Source organism: Panulirus ornatus, chromosome 26 (genome assembly GCF_036320965.1).
Source record: "Panulirus ornatus isolate Po-2019 chromosome 26, ASM3632096v1, whole genome shotgun sequence".
Taxonomy (NCBI): Eukaryota; Metazoa; Arthropoda; class Malacostraca; order Decapoda; family Palinuridae; genus Panulirus; species Panulirus ornatus.
The window spans coordinates 1115738-1132545 of NC_092249.1; the positions used below are offsets into that span (position 1 = coordinate 1115738).

The 16808-nt window shown below is 37.4% G+C and overlaps 1 protein-coding gene across 3 annotated transcripts in view; it reads left to right on the forward strand.

Moving 5' to 3' along the window:
- Positions 1-8026: 8026 nt before the first annotated feature.
- Positions 8027-16808, forward strand: part of Scamp (secretory carrier membrane protein) — a 57091-nt gene continuing 48309 nt past the window's right edge. For all 3 annotated transcript variants that reach the window (XM_071677836.1, XM_071677837.1, XM_071677838.1), the window contains exons 1-3: positions 8027-8183; positions 10922-11023; positions 14664-14813. In XM_071677836.1, coding sequence (XP_071533937.1) covers positions 8121-8183; positions 10922-11023; positions 14664-14813 — 315 coding nt within the window. In that variant the 5' untranslated portion in view covers positions 8027-8120. The remainder of the gene's footprint in view (positions 8184-10921; positions 11024-14663; positions 14814-16808) is intronic.

The following is a 16808-nucleotide window of genomic DNA, read 5'->3' on the forward strand; positions in this document are numbered from 1 at the left end:
TGTTCCATTTCACTGTATACCTTGCACGCCTTTCACCCTCCGGCATGTTCAGGCCCCGATCGCTCAAAATCTTTTTCACCCCATCCTTCCACCTCCAATTTGGTATCCCAATTCTCATTCCCTCTGCCTCTGACACATATATCCTCTATGTCAATCTTTCCTCTCCATTCTCTACATTATTAATATTATTATTATTTCTTTTTTTTTTCAAACTATTCGCCATTTCCTGCGTTAGCAAGGTAGCGTTAAGAATTGAGGACTGGGCCTCTGAGGGAATATCCTCACCTGGCCCCCTTCTCTGTTCCTTCTTTTGGAAAATTAAAAAAAAAAAAAAACAAGAGGGGAGGATTTCCAGCCCCCCGCTCCCTCCCCTTTTAGTCGCCTTCTACGACATGCAGGGAATACGTGGGAAGTATTCTTTCTCCCCTCTCCCCAGGGATATATTATTATTATTATTATTATTATTATTATTATTATTATTATTATTATTATTATCATAACATTCATTATTATTATTATTATCATTATTATTGGGGATAAAAGAGCATTTAAAAACTGGAAAATTCCTTTTAAAAGATATGTATCTATAATCCAAAACAGTCTGAAATACTCACAATGCTTAGCCCCAAATAATTCAGACTAGAGATCAACTTGTATTAATAATAATAATAATAATAATAATAATAATAATAATAATAATAATAATAAGAGAAAGATGCAAGAGGTGAAAAAGAGGGCAAATGAGAGTTGGGGTGAGAGAGTATCATTAAATTTTAGGGAGAATAAAAAGATGTTCTGGAAGGAGGTAAATAAAGTGCGTAAGACAAGGGAGCAAATGGGAACTTCAGTGAAGGGCGCAAATGGGGAGGTGATAACAAATAGTGGTGATGTGAGGAGATGGAGTGAGTATTTTGAAGGTTTGTTGAATGTGTTTGATGATAGAGTGGCAGATATAGGGTGTTTTGGTCGAGGTGGTGTGCAAAGTGAGAGGGTTAGGGAAAATGATTTGGTAAACAGAGAAGAGGTAGTAAAAGCTTTGCGGAAGATGAAAGCCGGCAAGGCAGCAGGTTTGGATGGTATTGCAGTGGAATTTATTAAAAAAGGGGGTGACTGTATTATTGACTGGTTGGTAAGGTTATTTAATGTATGTATGACTCATGGTGAGGTGCCTGAGGATTGGCGGAATGCGTGCATAGTGCCATTGTACAAAGGCAAAGGGGATAAGAGTGAGTGCTCAAATTACAGAGGTATAAGTTTGTTGAGTATTCCTGGTAAATTATATGGGAGGGTATTGATTGAGAGGGTGAAGGCATGTACAGAGCATCAGATTGGGGAAGAGCAGTGTGGTTTCAGAAGTGGTAGAGGATGTGTGGATCAGGTGTTTGCTTTGAAGAATGTATGTGAGAAATACTTAGAAAAGCAAATGGATTTGTATGTAGCATTTATGGATCTGGAGAAGGCATATGATAGAGTTGATAGAGATGCTCTGTGGAAGGTATTAAGAATATATGGTGTGGGAGGCAAGTTGTTAGAAGCAGTGAAAAGTTTTTATCGAGGATGTAAGGCATGTGTACGTGTAGGAAGAGAGGAAAGTGACTGGTTCTCAGTGAATGTAGGTTTGCGGCAGGGGTGTGTGATGTCTCCATGGTTGTTTAAATTGTTTATGGATGGGGTTGTTAGGGAGGTAAATGCAAGAGTTTTGGAAAGAGGGGCAAGTATGAAGTCTGTTGGGATGAGAGAGCTTGGGAAGTGAGTCAGTTGCTGTTCGCTGATGATACAGCGCTGGTGGCTGATTCATGTGAGAAACTGCAGAAGCTGGTGACTGAGTTTGGTAAAGTGTGTGAAAGAAGAAAATTAAGAGTAAATGTGAATAAGAGCAAGGTTATTAGGTACAGTAGGGTTGAGGGTCAAGTCAGTTGGGAGGTAAGTTTGATTGGAGAAAAACTGGGGGAAGTAAAGTGTTTTAGATATCTGGGAGTAGATCTGGCAGCGGATGGAACCATGGAAGCGGAAGTGGATCATAGGGTGGGGGAGGGGGCGAAAATCCTGGGAGTCTTGAAGAATGTGTGGAAGTCGAGAACATTAACTCGGAAAGCAAAAATGGGTATGTTTGAAGGAATAGTGGTTCCAACAATGTTGTATGGTTGCGAGGCGTGGGCTATGGATAGAGTTGTGCGCAGGAGGATGGATGTGCTGGAAATGAGATGTTTGAGGACAATGTGTGGTGTGAGGTGGTTTGATCGAGTAAGTAACGTAAGGGTAAGAGAGATGTGTGGAAATAAAAAGAGCGTGGTTGAGAGAGCAGAAGAGGGTGTTTTGAAATGGTTTGGGCACATGGAGAGAATGAGTGAGGAAAGATTGACCAAGAGGATATATGTGTCGGAGGTGGAGGGAACGAGGAGAAGTGGGAGACCAAATTGGAGGTGGAAAGATGGAGTGAAAAAGATTTTGTGTGATCGGGGCCTGAACATGCAGGAGGGTGAAAGGAGGGCAAGGAATAGAGTGAATTGGATCGATGTGGTATACCGGGGTTGACGTGCTGTCAGTGGATTGAATCAGGGCATGTGAAGAGTCTGGGGTAAACCATGGAAAGCTGTGTAGGTATGTATATTTGCGTGTGTGGATGTGTATGTATATACATGTGTATGGGGGTGGGTTGGGCCATTTCTTTCGTCTGTTTCCTTGCGCTACCTCGCAAACGCGGGAGACAGCGACAAAGCAAAAAAAAAAAAAAAAAAATAATAATAATAATAATTATTATTATTATTATTATTATTATTATTATTTTTTTTTCTTTTGTTTCAAACTATTTGCCATTTCCCGCGTTAGCAAGATAGCGTTAAGAACAGAGGACTGGGCCTCTGAGGGAATATCCTCACCTGGCCCCCTTCTCTGTTCCTTCTTTTGGAAAATTAAAAAAAAAAACAAGAGGGGAGGATTTCCAGCCCCCTGCTCCCTCCCCTTTTAGTTGCCTTCTACGACGCGCAGGGAAAACGTGGGAAGTATTCTTTCTCCCCTATCCCCAGGGATAAATTATTATTATTATTATTATCATTTATATTAATTATACTTAGTCGCTGTCTCCCGCCATTATACTTCGTCACTGTCTCCCGCGTTAGTGAGGTAGCACAAGGAAACAGACAAACGAATGGCCTAACCCACCCACATGCATATGTATATACATAAACGCCCTCACACGCACATATACATACCTATACATTTCAATTTATACATACCTAAACATACACAGACATATACATATATAAACATCTACATATTCATACATGCTGCCTTCATCCATTCCTGTTGCCACCCTGCCACACATGAAATAGCACTCCCCTTCCTCCTCCGAGGTATGGCGAGGAAAAGAAAACATAGGCCACATTCATTCACACTCGGTTTCTAGCTGCCATGTGTAATGCACCGAAACCACAGCTCCCTTTCCACATCCAGGCCCAACAAAACTTTCCATGGTTTACCCCATTATCATTATTATTATTATTATTATTATTATTATTATTATTATTATTGTTATTATTATTATTAGCATTATCCTTGGGAATAAGAAAAAAAGAATACTACTGATCTGACTTATCTACAGAAGGATGTTTTTACCGTATAGCAACTTCACAATGTCATGGTCTTAGTACAGGATAAAACTTCCAACAGTTGCATGGTTTCAGTCAGATTACACTCAGAGCAAGGACATTGCAACCATTACAGATTATACTCAGAGCAAGGACATGGTCTCAGTACAGATTAGATTCAGATCAAGGATATGGTCTCTGTGCAAATCAGACTCACTGAAGATTAGACCTAGGACATTGGTCTTAATGAATATTAGACTCATCATAAGGATATGTCGCTGTCTCCCGCGTTAGCGAGGTAGCGCAAAGAAACACGAAAGAATGGCCCAACCCACCCACATACACTTGTGTTCCTATGAGTCCACAGGGAAAATGAAACACGAACTTTTCGTGTTTCATTTTCCCCGTGGACTCATAGGAATATCTTGATCACGCGAAAAATTGTGATCCTTTCCACTCCAACATACACTTGTATATACATACACGTCCACACACGCACATGTATATACCTATACATTTAAACGTATATATATATATATATATATATATATATATATATATATATATATATATATATATATATATATATATATATTATCCCTGGGGATAGGGGATTAAGAATACTTCCCACGTATTACCTGCGTGTCGTAGAAGGCGACTAAAAGGGGAGGGAGCGGGGGGCTGGAAATCCTCCCCTCTCCTTTTTTTTTTTAATTTTCCAAAAGAAGGAACAGAGGGGGCCAGGTGAGGATATTCCAAAAAAGGCCCAGTCCTCTGTTCTTAACGCTACCTCGCCAACGCGGGAAATGGCAAATAGTTTAAAAGAAAGAAAGAATATATATATATATATATATATATATATATATATATATATATATATATATATATATATATATATATATATATATATGGCTGTGGATGGAGTTTGTGCGCAGGAGGATGGATGTGCTGGAAATGAGATGTTTGAGGACGGTGTGTGGTGTGGGGTGGTTTGGTCGAGTGGGTGGCGTAAGGGTGGGAGAGATGTGTGGAAATAAAAAGAGCGTGGTTGAGAGAGCAGAAGAGGGTGTTTTGAAATGGTTTGGGCACATGGAGAGAATGAGTGAGGAAAGATTGACCAAGAGGATTTATGTGTCGGAGGTGGAGGGAACGAGGAGAAGTGGGAGACCAAATTGGAGGTGGAAAGATGGAGTGAAAAAGATTTTGTGTGATCGGGGCCTGAACATGCAGGAGGGTGAAAGGAGGGCAAGGAATAGAGTGAATTGGATCGATGTGGTATACCGGGGTTGACGTGCTGTCAGTGGATTGAATCAGGGCATGTGAAGCGTCTGGGGTAAACCATGGAAAGCTGTGTAGGTATGTATAATTGCTTGTGTGGACGTATGTAGAATGGAGAAAAACTGGAGGAAGTGAAGTGTTTTAGATATCTGGGAGTGGATCTGTCAGCGGATGGAACCATGGAAGCGGAAGTGGATCATAGGGTGGGGGAGGGGGCGAAAATTTTGGGAGCCTTGAAAAATGTGTGGAAGTCGAGAACATTATCTCGGAAAGCAAAAATGGGTATGTTTGAGGGAATAGTGGTTCCAACAATGTTGTATGGTTGCGAGGCGTGGGCTATGGATAGAGATGTGCGCAGGAGGATGGATGTGCTGGAAATGAGATGTTTGAGGACAATGTGTGGTGTGAGGTGGTTTGATCGAGTAAGTAACGTAAGGGTAAGAGAGATGTGTGGAAATAAAAAGAGCGTGGTTGAGAGAGCAGAAGAGGGTGTTTTGAAATGGTTTGGGCACATGGAGAGAATGAGTGAGGAGAGATTGACCAAGAGGATATATGTGTCGGAGGTGGAGGGAACGAGGAGAAGAGGGAGACCAAATTGGAGGTGGAAAGATGGAGTGAAAAAGATTTTGTGTGATCGGGGCCTGAACATGCAGGAGGGTGAAAGGAGGGCAAGGAATAGAGTGAATTGGAGTCATGTGGTATACAGGGGTTGACGTGCTGTCAGTGGATTGAATCAAGGCATGTGAAGCGTCTGGGGTAAACCATGGAAAGCTGTGTAGGTATGTATATTTGCGTGTGTGGACGTGTGTATGTACATGTGTATGGGGGGGGGGGGGGGGTTGGGCCATTTCTTTCGTCTGTTTCCTTGCGCTACCTCGCAAACGCGGGAGACAGCGACAAAGTATAAAAAAAAAAAAAAAAAAAAAAATATATATATATATATATATATATATATATATATATATATATATATATATATATATATATATATATATATATGGCTGTGGATGGAGTTTGTGCGCAGGAGGATGGATGTGCTGGAAATGAGATGTTTGAGGACGGTGTGTGGTGTGGGGTGGTTTGGTCGAGTGGGTGGCGTAAGGGTGGGAGAGATGTGTGGAAATAAAAAGAGCGTGGTTGAGAGAGCAGAAGAGGGTGTTTTGAAATGGTTTGGGCACATGGAGAGAATGAGTGAGGAAGGATTGACCAAGAGGATATATGTGTCGGAGGTGGAGGGAACGAGGAGAAGTGGGAGACCAAATTGGAGGTGGAAAGATGGAGTGAAAAAGATTTTGTGTGATCGGGGCCTGAACATGCAGGAGGGTGAAAGGAGGACAAGGAATAGAGTGAATTGGATCGATGTGGTATACCGGGGTTGACGTGCTGTCAGTGGATTGAATCAGGACATGTGAAGCGTCTGTGGTAAACCATGGAAAGCTGTGTAGGTATGTATATTTGCGTGTGTGGACGTGTATGTATATACATGTGTATGGGGGTGGGTTGGGGCCATTTCTCTCGTCTGATTCCTTGCGCTACCTCGCAAACGCGGGAGACAGCGACAAAGTATAAAAAAAAAAAAAAAAAAAAAAAAAAAATATATATATATATATATATATATATATATAATTATTTTAGATTTGTGTGCATATAAAAATGTTTTTGGCTTGAGGAACGTATTGAACACTTGACCATCATCGGTTATAACTGTTGATAGAGAAAAGTTTCTATGTTTCAATAGTCAGTTACACATAACATTAAAAGGCTTATGTTATTCCTTCCACGTTTGCTTACGTTTTCTGTAAACATCATACTAAAGGTTGATAGAAAATGAATGGTAGGGATACCAAAGAAATAAAACCTCAAACAACTGCATTATTCTAAAAATATTCTTCGCTGTTTTCGAAAAAAAATTGATTTCACTATAATAAATTTTTGATATTGATAAGTTTATAAGGAAAATGTTGAATAAACAGATATGTGATTTAAAGCTTTGAAAGCTTCCCTGCCGGTTTAAGTACCATTCGTTCAGTTAGTCCGACTATCAAGTAGTATGAACTAGTAACCTTCCCAGCATCAGACTAAACTAACTATAGCTGACTCGAACAATTGAAATGTAAATCAGCTTGACCTAATTTGTTTCTATTACAGAGGGAAATTTCAATGTATGAATATATACTTATAACCAGAGTGATAAGGCAGTAGTTCTTTATTGCGCGAATAATGCTACATCGGATAGTATCAGAGGAAATATTCTTAAATGACTTTTTCTACATCAATTAGTACGTGTTTCCCAGGTTTAGAGCATTTCCTGATATTTTTCCTATTAGTCGTCCACCATTACCAAGGCACCGAATATCCCAGTGATTTGTTTGTTTGTTCCAAAAGTATGATAGTGTGTCATTGGGGTATGTGAGCATATTAGCCTCATGAAAGTATAGATTTGTGTAAATGAACCAAGACTATACCATGTATTATGCATTTCGTTAAACGCTTTTGACTTTACTGTCTTAATTTTTTGTCTTGGTGAATGTAAATCTGAGACTTGTACATAACACATGATGATGTGTGTATTAGATTTGTTTTTGAATTATACAAAAATGCCGGCGAAGTAATTTCAAGAAGTTAAAGATTTTTCATTTCAAACGAAGTACTCAAGTGAACGTTCAAAAATAATGAAATAACATTTCTCATATGACGTGCCCGGTAAGGTGTTTTCTGTTCTCCAGTGTTGGAGGCATAATTTCAACTGTGTTTATCAGTATGTGGCTGTCATTTACTAGATTTTTCCCTTCTATAGGCAGATAAGATAATAATACAAGGAATATAATATCATGGCTGAAACTCTTAATACAATATTGTCATTCCAACAGTCTTTAATATATTTTGTCGTGATTGCTACTAGAAGATTTATATGATGCTCTTCTGTTTACTTGAACCTAAAGGTATATACCATCTCTTCTATTTATTGTAACCAATTAGGAAAAATACCTATTGCAGTCGTGTCATCAAAATCTTTTATATATTATGCTTAAAGAGAATAGAATTAAGTTTTTTTTCTCAATTTTAATGTGAAAATGGTAGCTGCGTTATTTTGAAATAAATCACAAATGACAATTAAATAGTATGCTAATATGCAAAAAAATTGCAAGAAGCATTGAAGGTATAACTTCTGTCTGGTGTTGGCAACATTGGATATCGAGGTGTTTTCTGTTTGACGACAACAGATCGAAAGAATAACCAGTGAATGACTAGTTTATGACACAAACCGGCTCCATAATGTCAGGCTTCGACGACAATCCCTTCGCTGACCCTTTTGCAGTGAGTATATACTGTATATTGCATACAAATATTTGTCATTGCCTTGGAAATTGTAGGGAAACTTATGACTACGGCCTAATTTTGCCAGTGAGGGAGCAGCTGTAACGTGTTGTCATATGACAGTGAGGAAACGTATTAAGGCGGTCTCATTTTCCACTCACTTGAAGTAAAAGATGGCCGTATTATTTGTTTATATATTCACATTAATTGTTCCATATTTCTGACACGGTGATTTTAACATTCAAAAGTACTTGCTCTTGTATGTTTTGTCAGGATTTCCTTAAGAACTTGAAATTGTTTCCAAAATTTGTTGGGCAGTGGTTATTTCGTTATATCACATGGGTCACCCGGAATTATGCCGACACTTATAGATTTCCCAATTCCTTGGATTTAATGACTTTATGAAGATGAATATTTTGAAGATGAATATTTTGAAAATACCTTATCAAATCATACGAATATACGTAACTCGATATACATAAGGTTCACTGCCATTGCCTATTTGATGTTAGAAAATTGCTTCATATTATGCTCTGCTAGTATTGTTCTCTAACAGTACACTAGTATTAAAGAGCAAATAGCATCATACTGAAAGCTTAAGTGGTACATTATAAAAATTTCGGTTAACTATTTTATTTCCAGCTTGGCTTAATTTTGTTTGTAACCCTTAGGGTATGTTACCTTTATTATTTTTAAGTTCTCAAATGCCACTTTTGTAAACGAGAGAAATCAATGAAACTTTAAGGAATGCATCATTGTAATGTGTAGAGGGGATATAGGGTGTTAGATTGTTGGTTTAGTACCCATAATTCCATCAGGTTTTAGTTTTGGTAAAGAGGGCGGGGCTTTTGAGTAAAAGGAAATTGTGTGGCGAAAACACTCGATATCAGCAGCTGACTTTGTGATACAGTCTTAACACTTTCGTTGAAATATTGCATATCAGTAAACAAGCAGGAGGGATCCCTATAGTGTGGCGAAGTCAGTGCATAGTGTAAGGATATTGGAAAAGTGACTATCATGTGGGCAGTTGACCAAGAACATTCTCCTGCCTCTTGGTCAGATTCTATAGGGTTTTATATGGCTTGTGTATCAATATACAAAACAAAGGATTGTAATAAAACAAGAAAATGTACCTGTAGAGTGTAGAATTGCCTATTTTCCTTATTATGTATGCCTTTTAGTTTATGTTGCCTTTCCTTGTAATGTTTAAATCCAATTTAATCTGAGTTTTGCAAGTATGTTGAGTAAGATTAGAGGTCTACATTAATTCAGGGCTTGAAATACTGTTTGTATTATGCTGAATGTAAAGACAGATTTTATTGAATTGCAGACACATTCCAGTTTCATACTCAGGTTTCCTCTGAGACATTTTTTCCCTAGACTCAATAGGACAGAAATTTGCACTATTGTACAGCTACCACATTATTTACGGATATCAGAAATAGACACTGGCATGGAACCTTGAAGGACACCACATGTTATATCTTTTGCACCAGATAGTGTACTAAATATGATCTGTATCCTACCACTTAGATATGATTTGGATGATTGAACTGAAATTTCATTTAAACATACGAATATGGGTTTTGTGAACTATATCCCATGATATACTCCAATGAAAGCTTTTCATATGTCTAAGATGATCATAGCAATATAGCATATAGGAAATTCATCCTTTTATACTAAAAGGGTAATGAAAAGGTTATTCACACGTTTATATTTTTTGATGAACAATTTGCAGTTTTTGGGAACCAACTGATAAGTAATTATGTAGCAAAATGGATAATGACATTGTTGATGGCAAGTTGTACTTGGAAAGTTCTCTCTCTGAACTGTTTCAGTACATTTTTCTTTCAAACATTTACAACAAACAGAATCTTGAATTTGATCTTGAATTAATGATTTGTGACATCTTTTTGACCTTTACTCCCAGTATGGGTGATGAAAATCAGATTTGGGTAATGAAGTTAGAACTGTTTTTAAATTATGTATAGAAAGAAGAAAAGAATTTGATGGCTTGAGGATGCATTCACTTCGTACTGTATTATGGAGGTGATAAAATTAGAAATTATGCAATTGGAATGAGTCACTCACTTTGCATTTAAAGTATTTTAATATAGTGTCATAACTCGATAAGAATTATATACTACTCTTCGTATGGGAGGTGATGGACATCATTATGTGCTGCTAGAAAGGCAGATGTGGTGTATAAGTCACTTAGATGGCAAAGTTCACAACATTGTATGAGTATATTGAAAATCTGATCTGACTTGAAGTGTTTCTTTTCTTCTCCTTTTCTTTCTCATGTAACTTATAATCTTATTGCTGTAGTGGGGATCATCATGAAGATTTGATCTTTCTTTAATTAGGTTATATGGTGATCTTGGAAATGAAATGCTTTTGATTTGAGAGGAAGTTTACTCAGATCAGACTGTTTACTCAGACCACATCTTTTTCATTCAGATTTTATTCAGTGAGAGCCAGTTTCTATTTGCTCTTGTTTTTGCAAGCAAAATTATTCCCCATATTATTCTAAGGTGAAAATTCTTTCAGGTTCCTGATAATTAGCATTTTCTGCATCTTTAACAAATTGAACCTTCATTGTCATTTGTAATGGGGATTCAGCAGCTGAACTGAAGGATTGGAATTGCTTTAGCTTTATAACTTTACTATTAGATTATTAGTAAGTTTTTAAATACATTAGTGTGGTATGTTCTTAGGTAAGAATTAACTTCCAGGAACCCTCAATCCAGCAAGCCACACAGGGCTCATCTCAGAATGGCCTGGATGAATATGACCCATTCAGCGGGCAGCCAAACACCAACCAAACAGCAACAACAGTAAGTATTATTTAGTTTGTTTATTGTGGAATTAAAATGCCACTTATTCACTGTCTGTGGTAGCAGAATTCGCTTCCTGAAACAAGAGAAATGTTCCTTCAGATTTCTGTAATGAAGTTTTATGTGTATCCATTACAGTACCAGGAGCCCTTGTTGATGATGGCTCAGACAGTGACGTTTTATGCTTTTGGCAGTTGAAAATTTGCATACAGTCTCAGATAACAACATGTAACATCTTGTAGGTGCATCATTTGAAAGCAAATTTCCTTCATATTTTTAACATATTACTTATTCTTTTCATTTAGATAATGGAATATTTCAGGGAATTTAAGGTTGATTTTTTTTTAGCTCATAATGAATTTTTTGTTGTAAGCAAAAGCACATCAGCCAGTGGTCACTCTTACCAGGGTTTGTATGCCCTTTAACCCTGTATTTAATTCCGCCAAATCAAGTGTAGCCATCTTATGGTATCCGCTAAAAATGCTAAAGGGGCTAAAGGGACTGAGGAGATTACAGAATTTAAGGCAGCCCAAAGCTAAGCTAAGATCAAGTTCTTTGCATGGCATTCTGTTAACAGCTAAGTGCTTTATTGTATATGAGGAGGATTGATGTGTTGGAAAATGGAAACTTAAGTGTCTAGATAGAAGAACAGAACCAAACGAACATGCTGTTGACAACTAGGATTGTCACAGAGAAGGCCAAAAGTTAATTGTATATATAAAGATTTAAAGAGTGAGGGAAGTGAGACAAGTTAGAAGGATAATTTTGGTGTAAGTAAGGTGTGGTTTGAGATGTTTATAGATTTTATAACATCCATATAACTGGGAAGGCTGCTGGTGCTGATGCTGAGACAGCAGAATAGTATTCTGATAGTATATTAAGGAGGTTACACACCTTAACAGATGTTTGATGTGGACAAGTTTCACAAACTTTGGAAAAGAATGACAGCCACGATATTCATTCATTAGCAAGGAAGAAAATTGTGCTCCAGAGTTCAGTTTAACCAAAAAATGCTTAGTGCCACTACTGTGAGGGAGATTATAAGCTAATGTCCTCACTATTGTTTCTTTCAGAAAATATCAGGGCTTTTGAAGGGTTATGTAAAGTTGGCATTACCTCTGATCTGGTAATTTTTGTGAGTGGTTAACTGGCTCTCTCTCTCTCTCCAGCTCTAGTATTCTACTGTTCCAGTATAAAAGTAGCCAATAAAGCATTGATTATTCTTAACACAGTAAGTGTTCCTTTGTAATATCACCATTTCCTTGTTTCATACCATGGATCAGGGCATGATTGCAACATTTATAGCATATTACCTGTGAAGGACGTTCCACCAATTCCATGAAGGTACATATGGGTAGGATAAGCCTTTGATCAGGGAGTGGTGGAAGAATTATAACCATGAATTCTGTGGATGATATTGCTTTGTTGTGGAAGTCTCATCCCCTCTCAGTGAATGATGTTTAGGGTGAGGTATGGCCTGAGTGTGTGCTTGGTTCCTGAGGTTTTGGACGTGCAGAAAAAATCCCCCAGATACAACTCACAATTGTGATTCTTTCCAACAGTGTTGGCATGAAAGAAATTGGACAAAATATGGCTGAGTTGCCTTACATTCTGAGGGTCAGATTAGTTAGGAACATACCATACCACACACCATTTTATAACCAGGGAGGTAACAGAAGCATTTGGCTACTTAGACAAGCATATGTCACTCATTTATGACAGACCCCAACTATGAATGCACTCTGGTGTTCTCTAGAGGACTTGTGGATATTTCATGGTGCTGCAGGTATTTAGAGAGAAAGACATGGGCCACACAATATTGGATAACATTTTCAAAAGGCCTTTGAAGTGAAAACTTCACTTCCAGTTAAAACAGCTAATGAATCAGATTATTGAGAGAATAACATAGGTAATGCTAGTTCCATTTCCTCTCCCTCCCAGTATTCTTGCTCTATCATATCCCCCCCACCACAACTTCATCAGAATTGAATGATTCGAGAATATGTTAAGTTGTTCTTAAACTAAGTTGTTTCATAGGTACTGCTCTCCATACTTAGAGATATGGTAAGCTTTTGTCCAGTTCGTTGTTTATTTAGGCAGAAGGCCTATCAGCTGCTGCCAGGATCATTCAGGCCATCAGTGTCAGGTTATAACCACTACATCAGTCATTTAACACATATAGTTGCACTGTGGAAATGGCCCATTCAGGAATGTAACCTTCCTTATATAGTAGTTGTATGGTGGAAAAAAAAAGTCCAGAGTATAGCCAAATCACTGGCCAAAGTTTAGTTGGAATTATGTGCAAGAGGAGGAGGAGGATAGAGGGAGAGACATACAGTGCTCTGTCCTTCATATTTTATGGAGAATTTTGTTATTCTAATCAATAGTGTTGTAGGAAATATCATACAGTTGTTATTAATTGATATTGAGATTTACACAGTGAGATAACACAAGGAACTAACTGCATATAACTTTCCCATATGTTTTATTAGGAGGAGAAAAGTAATATACATTCAATCGCTATTTTGTTACTGATAGTTGCCACAAATAGTTTAGTGTTTTATTTCATCCAGATTTACATTGTCTTTAAATCTAAGTATGAATATGAACTCAAGTTCCTCAAATGTGGCATATTTCACCCAACTAAGTCAGATAAGTTAGAGAATTATGATAAGTTCAGACTTACATGAAACATGATAAGAATTGATAAGATTATCATAGCCATGTGTGTTTTTTCCCGTAATATTATTGTAGCTTTACCCATGTTTACTTAATTTTTGTTTTCCTGAAAGATTGCCAGTTTATCCTCTGAACTCCTTTTTCCTTCATTAATTTGACATTTGTGTTATTAAGTGTAGTTTCTACTGCATTATATAATCCTACGTATTTGTAAATTTTTTCTCTTGCAGTTTATCACCATGTACATCTGTAATATTACCCTCTTTATGTCTTGACTTTCTCTCCCAGTTTCATTATTAACTCTGTTACCAATTCTATGCTTTGGATCATATGCATACAAACAAGCACATCCTGAACTCATGTCCCAGATTTAAAGTGAAAATTCTGGTGTTGTGCCACAATGGCAGGGTAAGCAGTTGTTAGAAGGTAATACAATTTGGCATGAGTCACACTGTAAACATGCAGCAGATCAAGCTTTCAGTAATTCATTCTCTTTAGATAACATTTGAAAAGTAGGTTAATTGTATAGCATTTGTGATTAGTAGGGGTTGATTACCTGTATGGTGTATGGGGTTAGACTTTCTGGGATTAACTGGTGTGAAAGGAGGGATCTTTCAACTAACGATGTCCTCTTTCTTTCATCTTTTCCATAGTGCAGTAAATGCTGTTCTTCAGAGATTGTTTTCAATCTCTTCGCACTCTCTTCTATTTTACCTTACTTTCTTTCATAGCTACATATGTTAAGGTATTACTTTTTTACGCAGCTCTTTAGCTCTTTGTCATTTCTTATTCAGAGTAAGTGGTTATTGCCTTGTATGCCAATCCAGCCAATGTGCAGAACTCCACAGCAAACAGATGAAAGTAGTATGCAAGCTTTACATAGAATTAATTTTAGGAAATGCATGATAAATAAAAGTTACCTTTTGAATATTTCTTAAACTGTAGTTTATTTCTCCATTAGGTTGGTAACGCAGGAAACCCTCCCACGTATGTCCAACCTACGGCAGGAATTGGGGTAGGTGGGCAGCCTGCAGTAGTCACACCCACACCTGCCAACCCTCCTGCTTACACAGCCACAGCTCAGCAGCAGGTTACCACTGCAGAGTTTCAAGTGAGTTGTTATATTTCTTTGAATGTAAAATGATACTTGCATGTAATATGGCCTGATAAGCTCTACAGTGTCTTTGACTTATTTTTTCTGACCATACACTTTTGATTTTTTGATAATTTGGATGCCCTTTATTGCTTGCATTGCATCTGTGAACATAATTTGAAATGTATGAATACTAGTACAACAGAAATATTAAACTGGGTATTGATGAGAAGCTACCAGAATCTTTAGTCCATCCATTGGGATTGAAGTGAAATAAAAGTTTATGTTTATGGCATCTCCAAACCTATATGCTAGGTAATTCATTCAAAAAATGTTGTTTCAGAAATGGAATCAGAGCACTGTTAACTGACATTCAGTAAAGGCCTTTTGAATATGAAAATGAGTGTGAAGGGAGATTAAGTGCAACTCGACATTTGTTAGTGAACAAAGGGAGTGAAAAGGGAAAGCTATAGTTGTTTTGAATACTTTGTTTACATTACCTACTGCATTCTTGCCTGCATGTTGTATACATTTCTGGTATATCTATAAAAGTCATGTTTAACACAGTTGTAGTGAGATGGCTAATTGACCCTTTTGTCACAGGGGAAATCATGAGAGCAACTTGAAGTTTTCCATGATAGCAAGGTTTTCCCCTATGGTTTTAATAAAAGGTCTTGAAAGGTTTGCTGACCCTCCTCCAACCAGGGAATGGCATCAGGCTCTCATAAGGTTCTACCCTCATGTGGTGGCTTGCTGAAACTTACCAGTGAGCTGATGGCTGCCACTCTCTTAATGATTCATTAATATAATATTTTCTCTTTACTTTGTTTTCATCATTATTTAGGTACTTTTATATGTTATTATGTCATGATGTATTGTGTGAGTTTGTGATGTACCATGATAATGAATGATGATATACATTATTATTGATGAGTGTGAACGAGTAATTTTGTAGCATCCTTTGTTCATCATGAGAATGTGTTAATGGGCTAATTTAGATATATACAACGATGGCATGTGTTGATTTTGATGAATAATAATGAACTGGCAACACCATGCTGCTTAGTATATCTGTAAACCCAGCAGTTTAATTTTTTCATGCTATTTCCAATTTATTCATCATTTTGAGTGTAAGTTGCAAGAAGTCTGTTACACTTGAGGAAATTTATACCACCCTATAGGCATCTCACATGAATACTATATTCATTTTTCTTTCCCTCCATATCAAATATTGTTTTTAAGAAATAAGAATGCCAGATATGGAAACTGTATGGATTTATCGTCAAAAAAAGTAGTACAAAATGGACTAACAACTGTTTTCATATTTGATTGGAGAACTGTTTTCATATTTTGTTAGAAAATCAGTAAAATTATTTGGTAATGCAGCTGGTTTTTTGCATTACTTGGCCAAAGGGTTAATGATGCTTTTCAGTTCCATGTTATCATATATGTATGATGGGTGAAATTATTGAAATCGCTGAGGACAATGCCTTAGGAGTTACTGACTCTTGTACATATCTTGCTGACTGTTGTGATAAAGACTTGGTTAATTCATCATGATATGGGTCTTGAGATAGGCAGTAGAATGAGAATGTGAAAAGCCCATTCTTTTCATGATATTTGTTTTATGCTATTTATACCCAGAAGAGCTCCAACTTGACAAGAACATAGTTATAATTGTTTGGCAGTTGTAATTTTCAGAGCTAGATTGTGCCACATTCCCCTTCTCTCTTTGGGCAGTCTAAGTTGAACAAATGGGATCCTTGTATGCAGCATACAAGGAGGAGGTTGACTGAAAACCATACACTGTATCTCAAACTAACTATTCCTGCTAATCTGTCGCTTACTCATTCCAAGAGCTCTGTGAAGAAATGATTGAGAGACTGTGGATATATAAGGAGTATGAGTACAAGGCACTGAATAGAGTTGTTGAAAAGGTTTCACTCCAACATACATAAGTTGATTGTGGCAGTGATTACCCAGATCAGTGCGGAGGCTAGGACGTCCAGGATA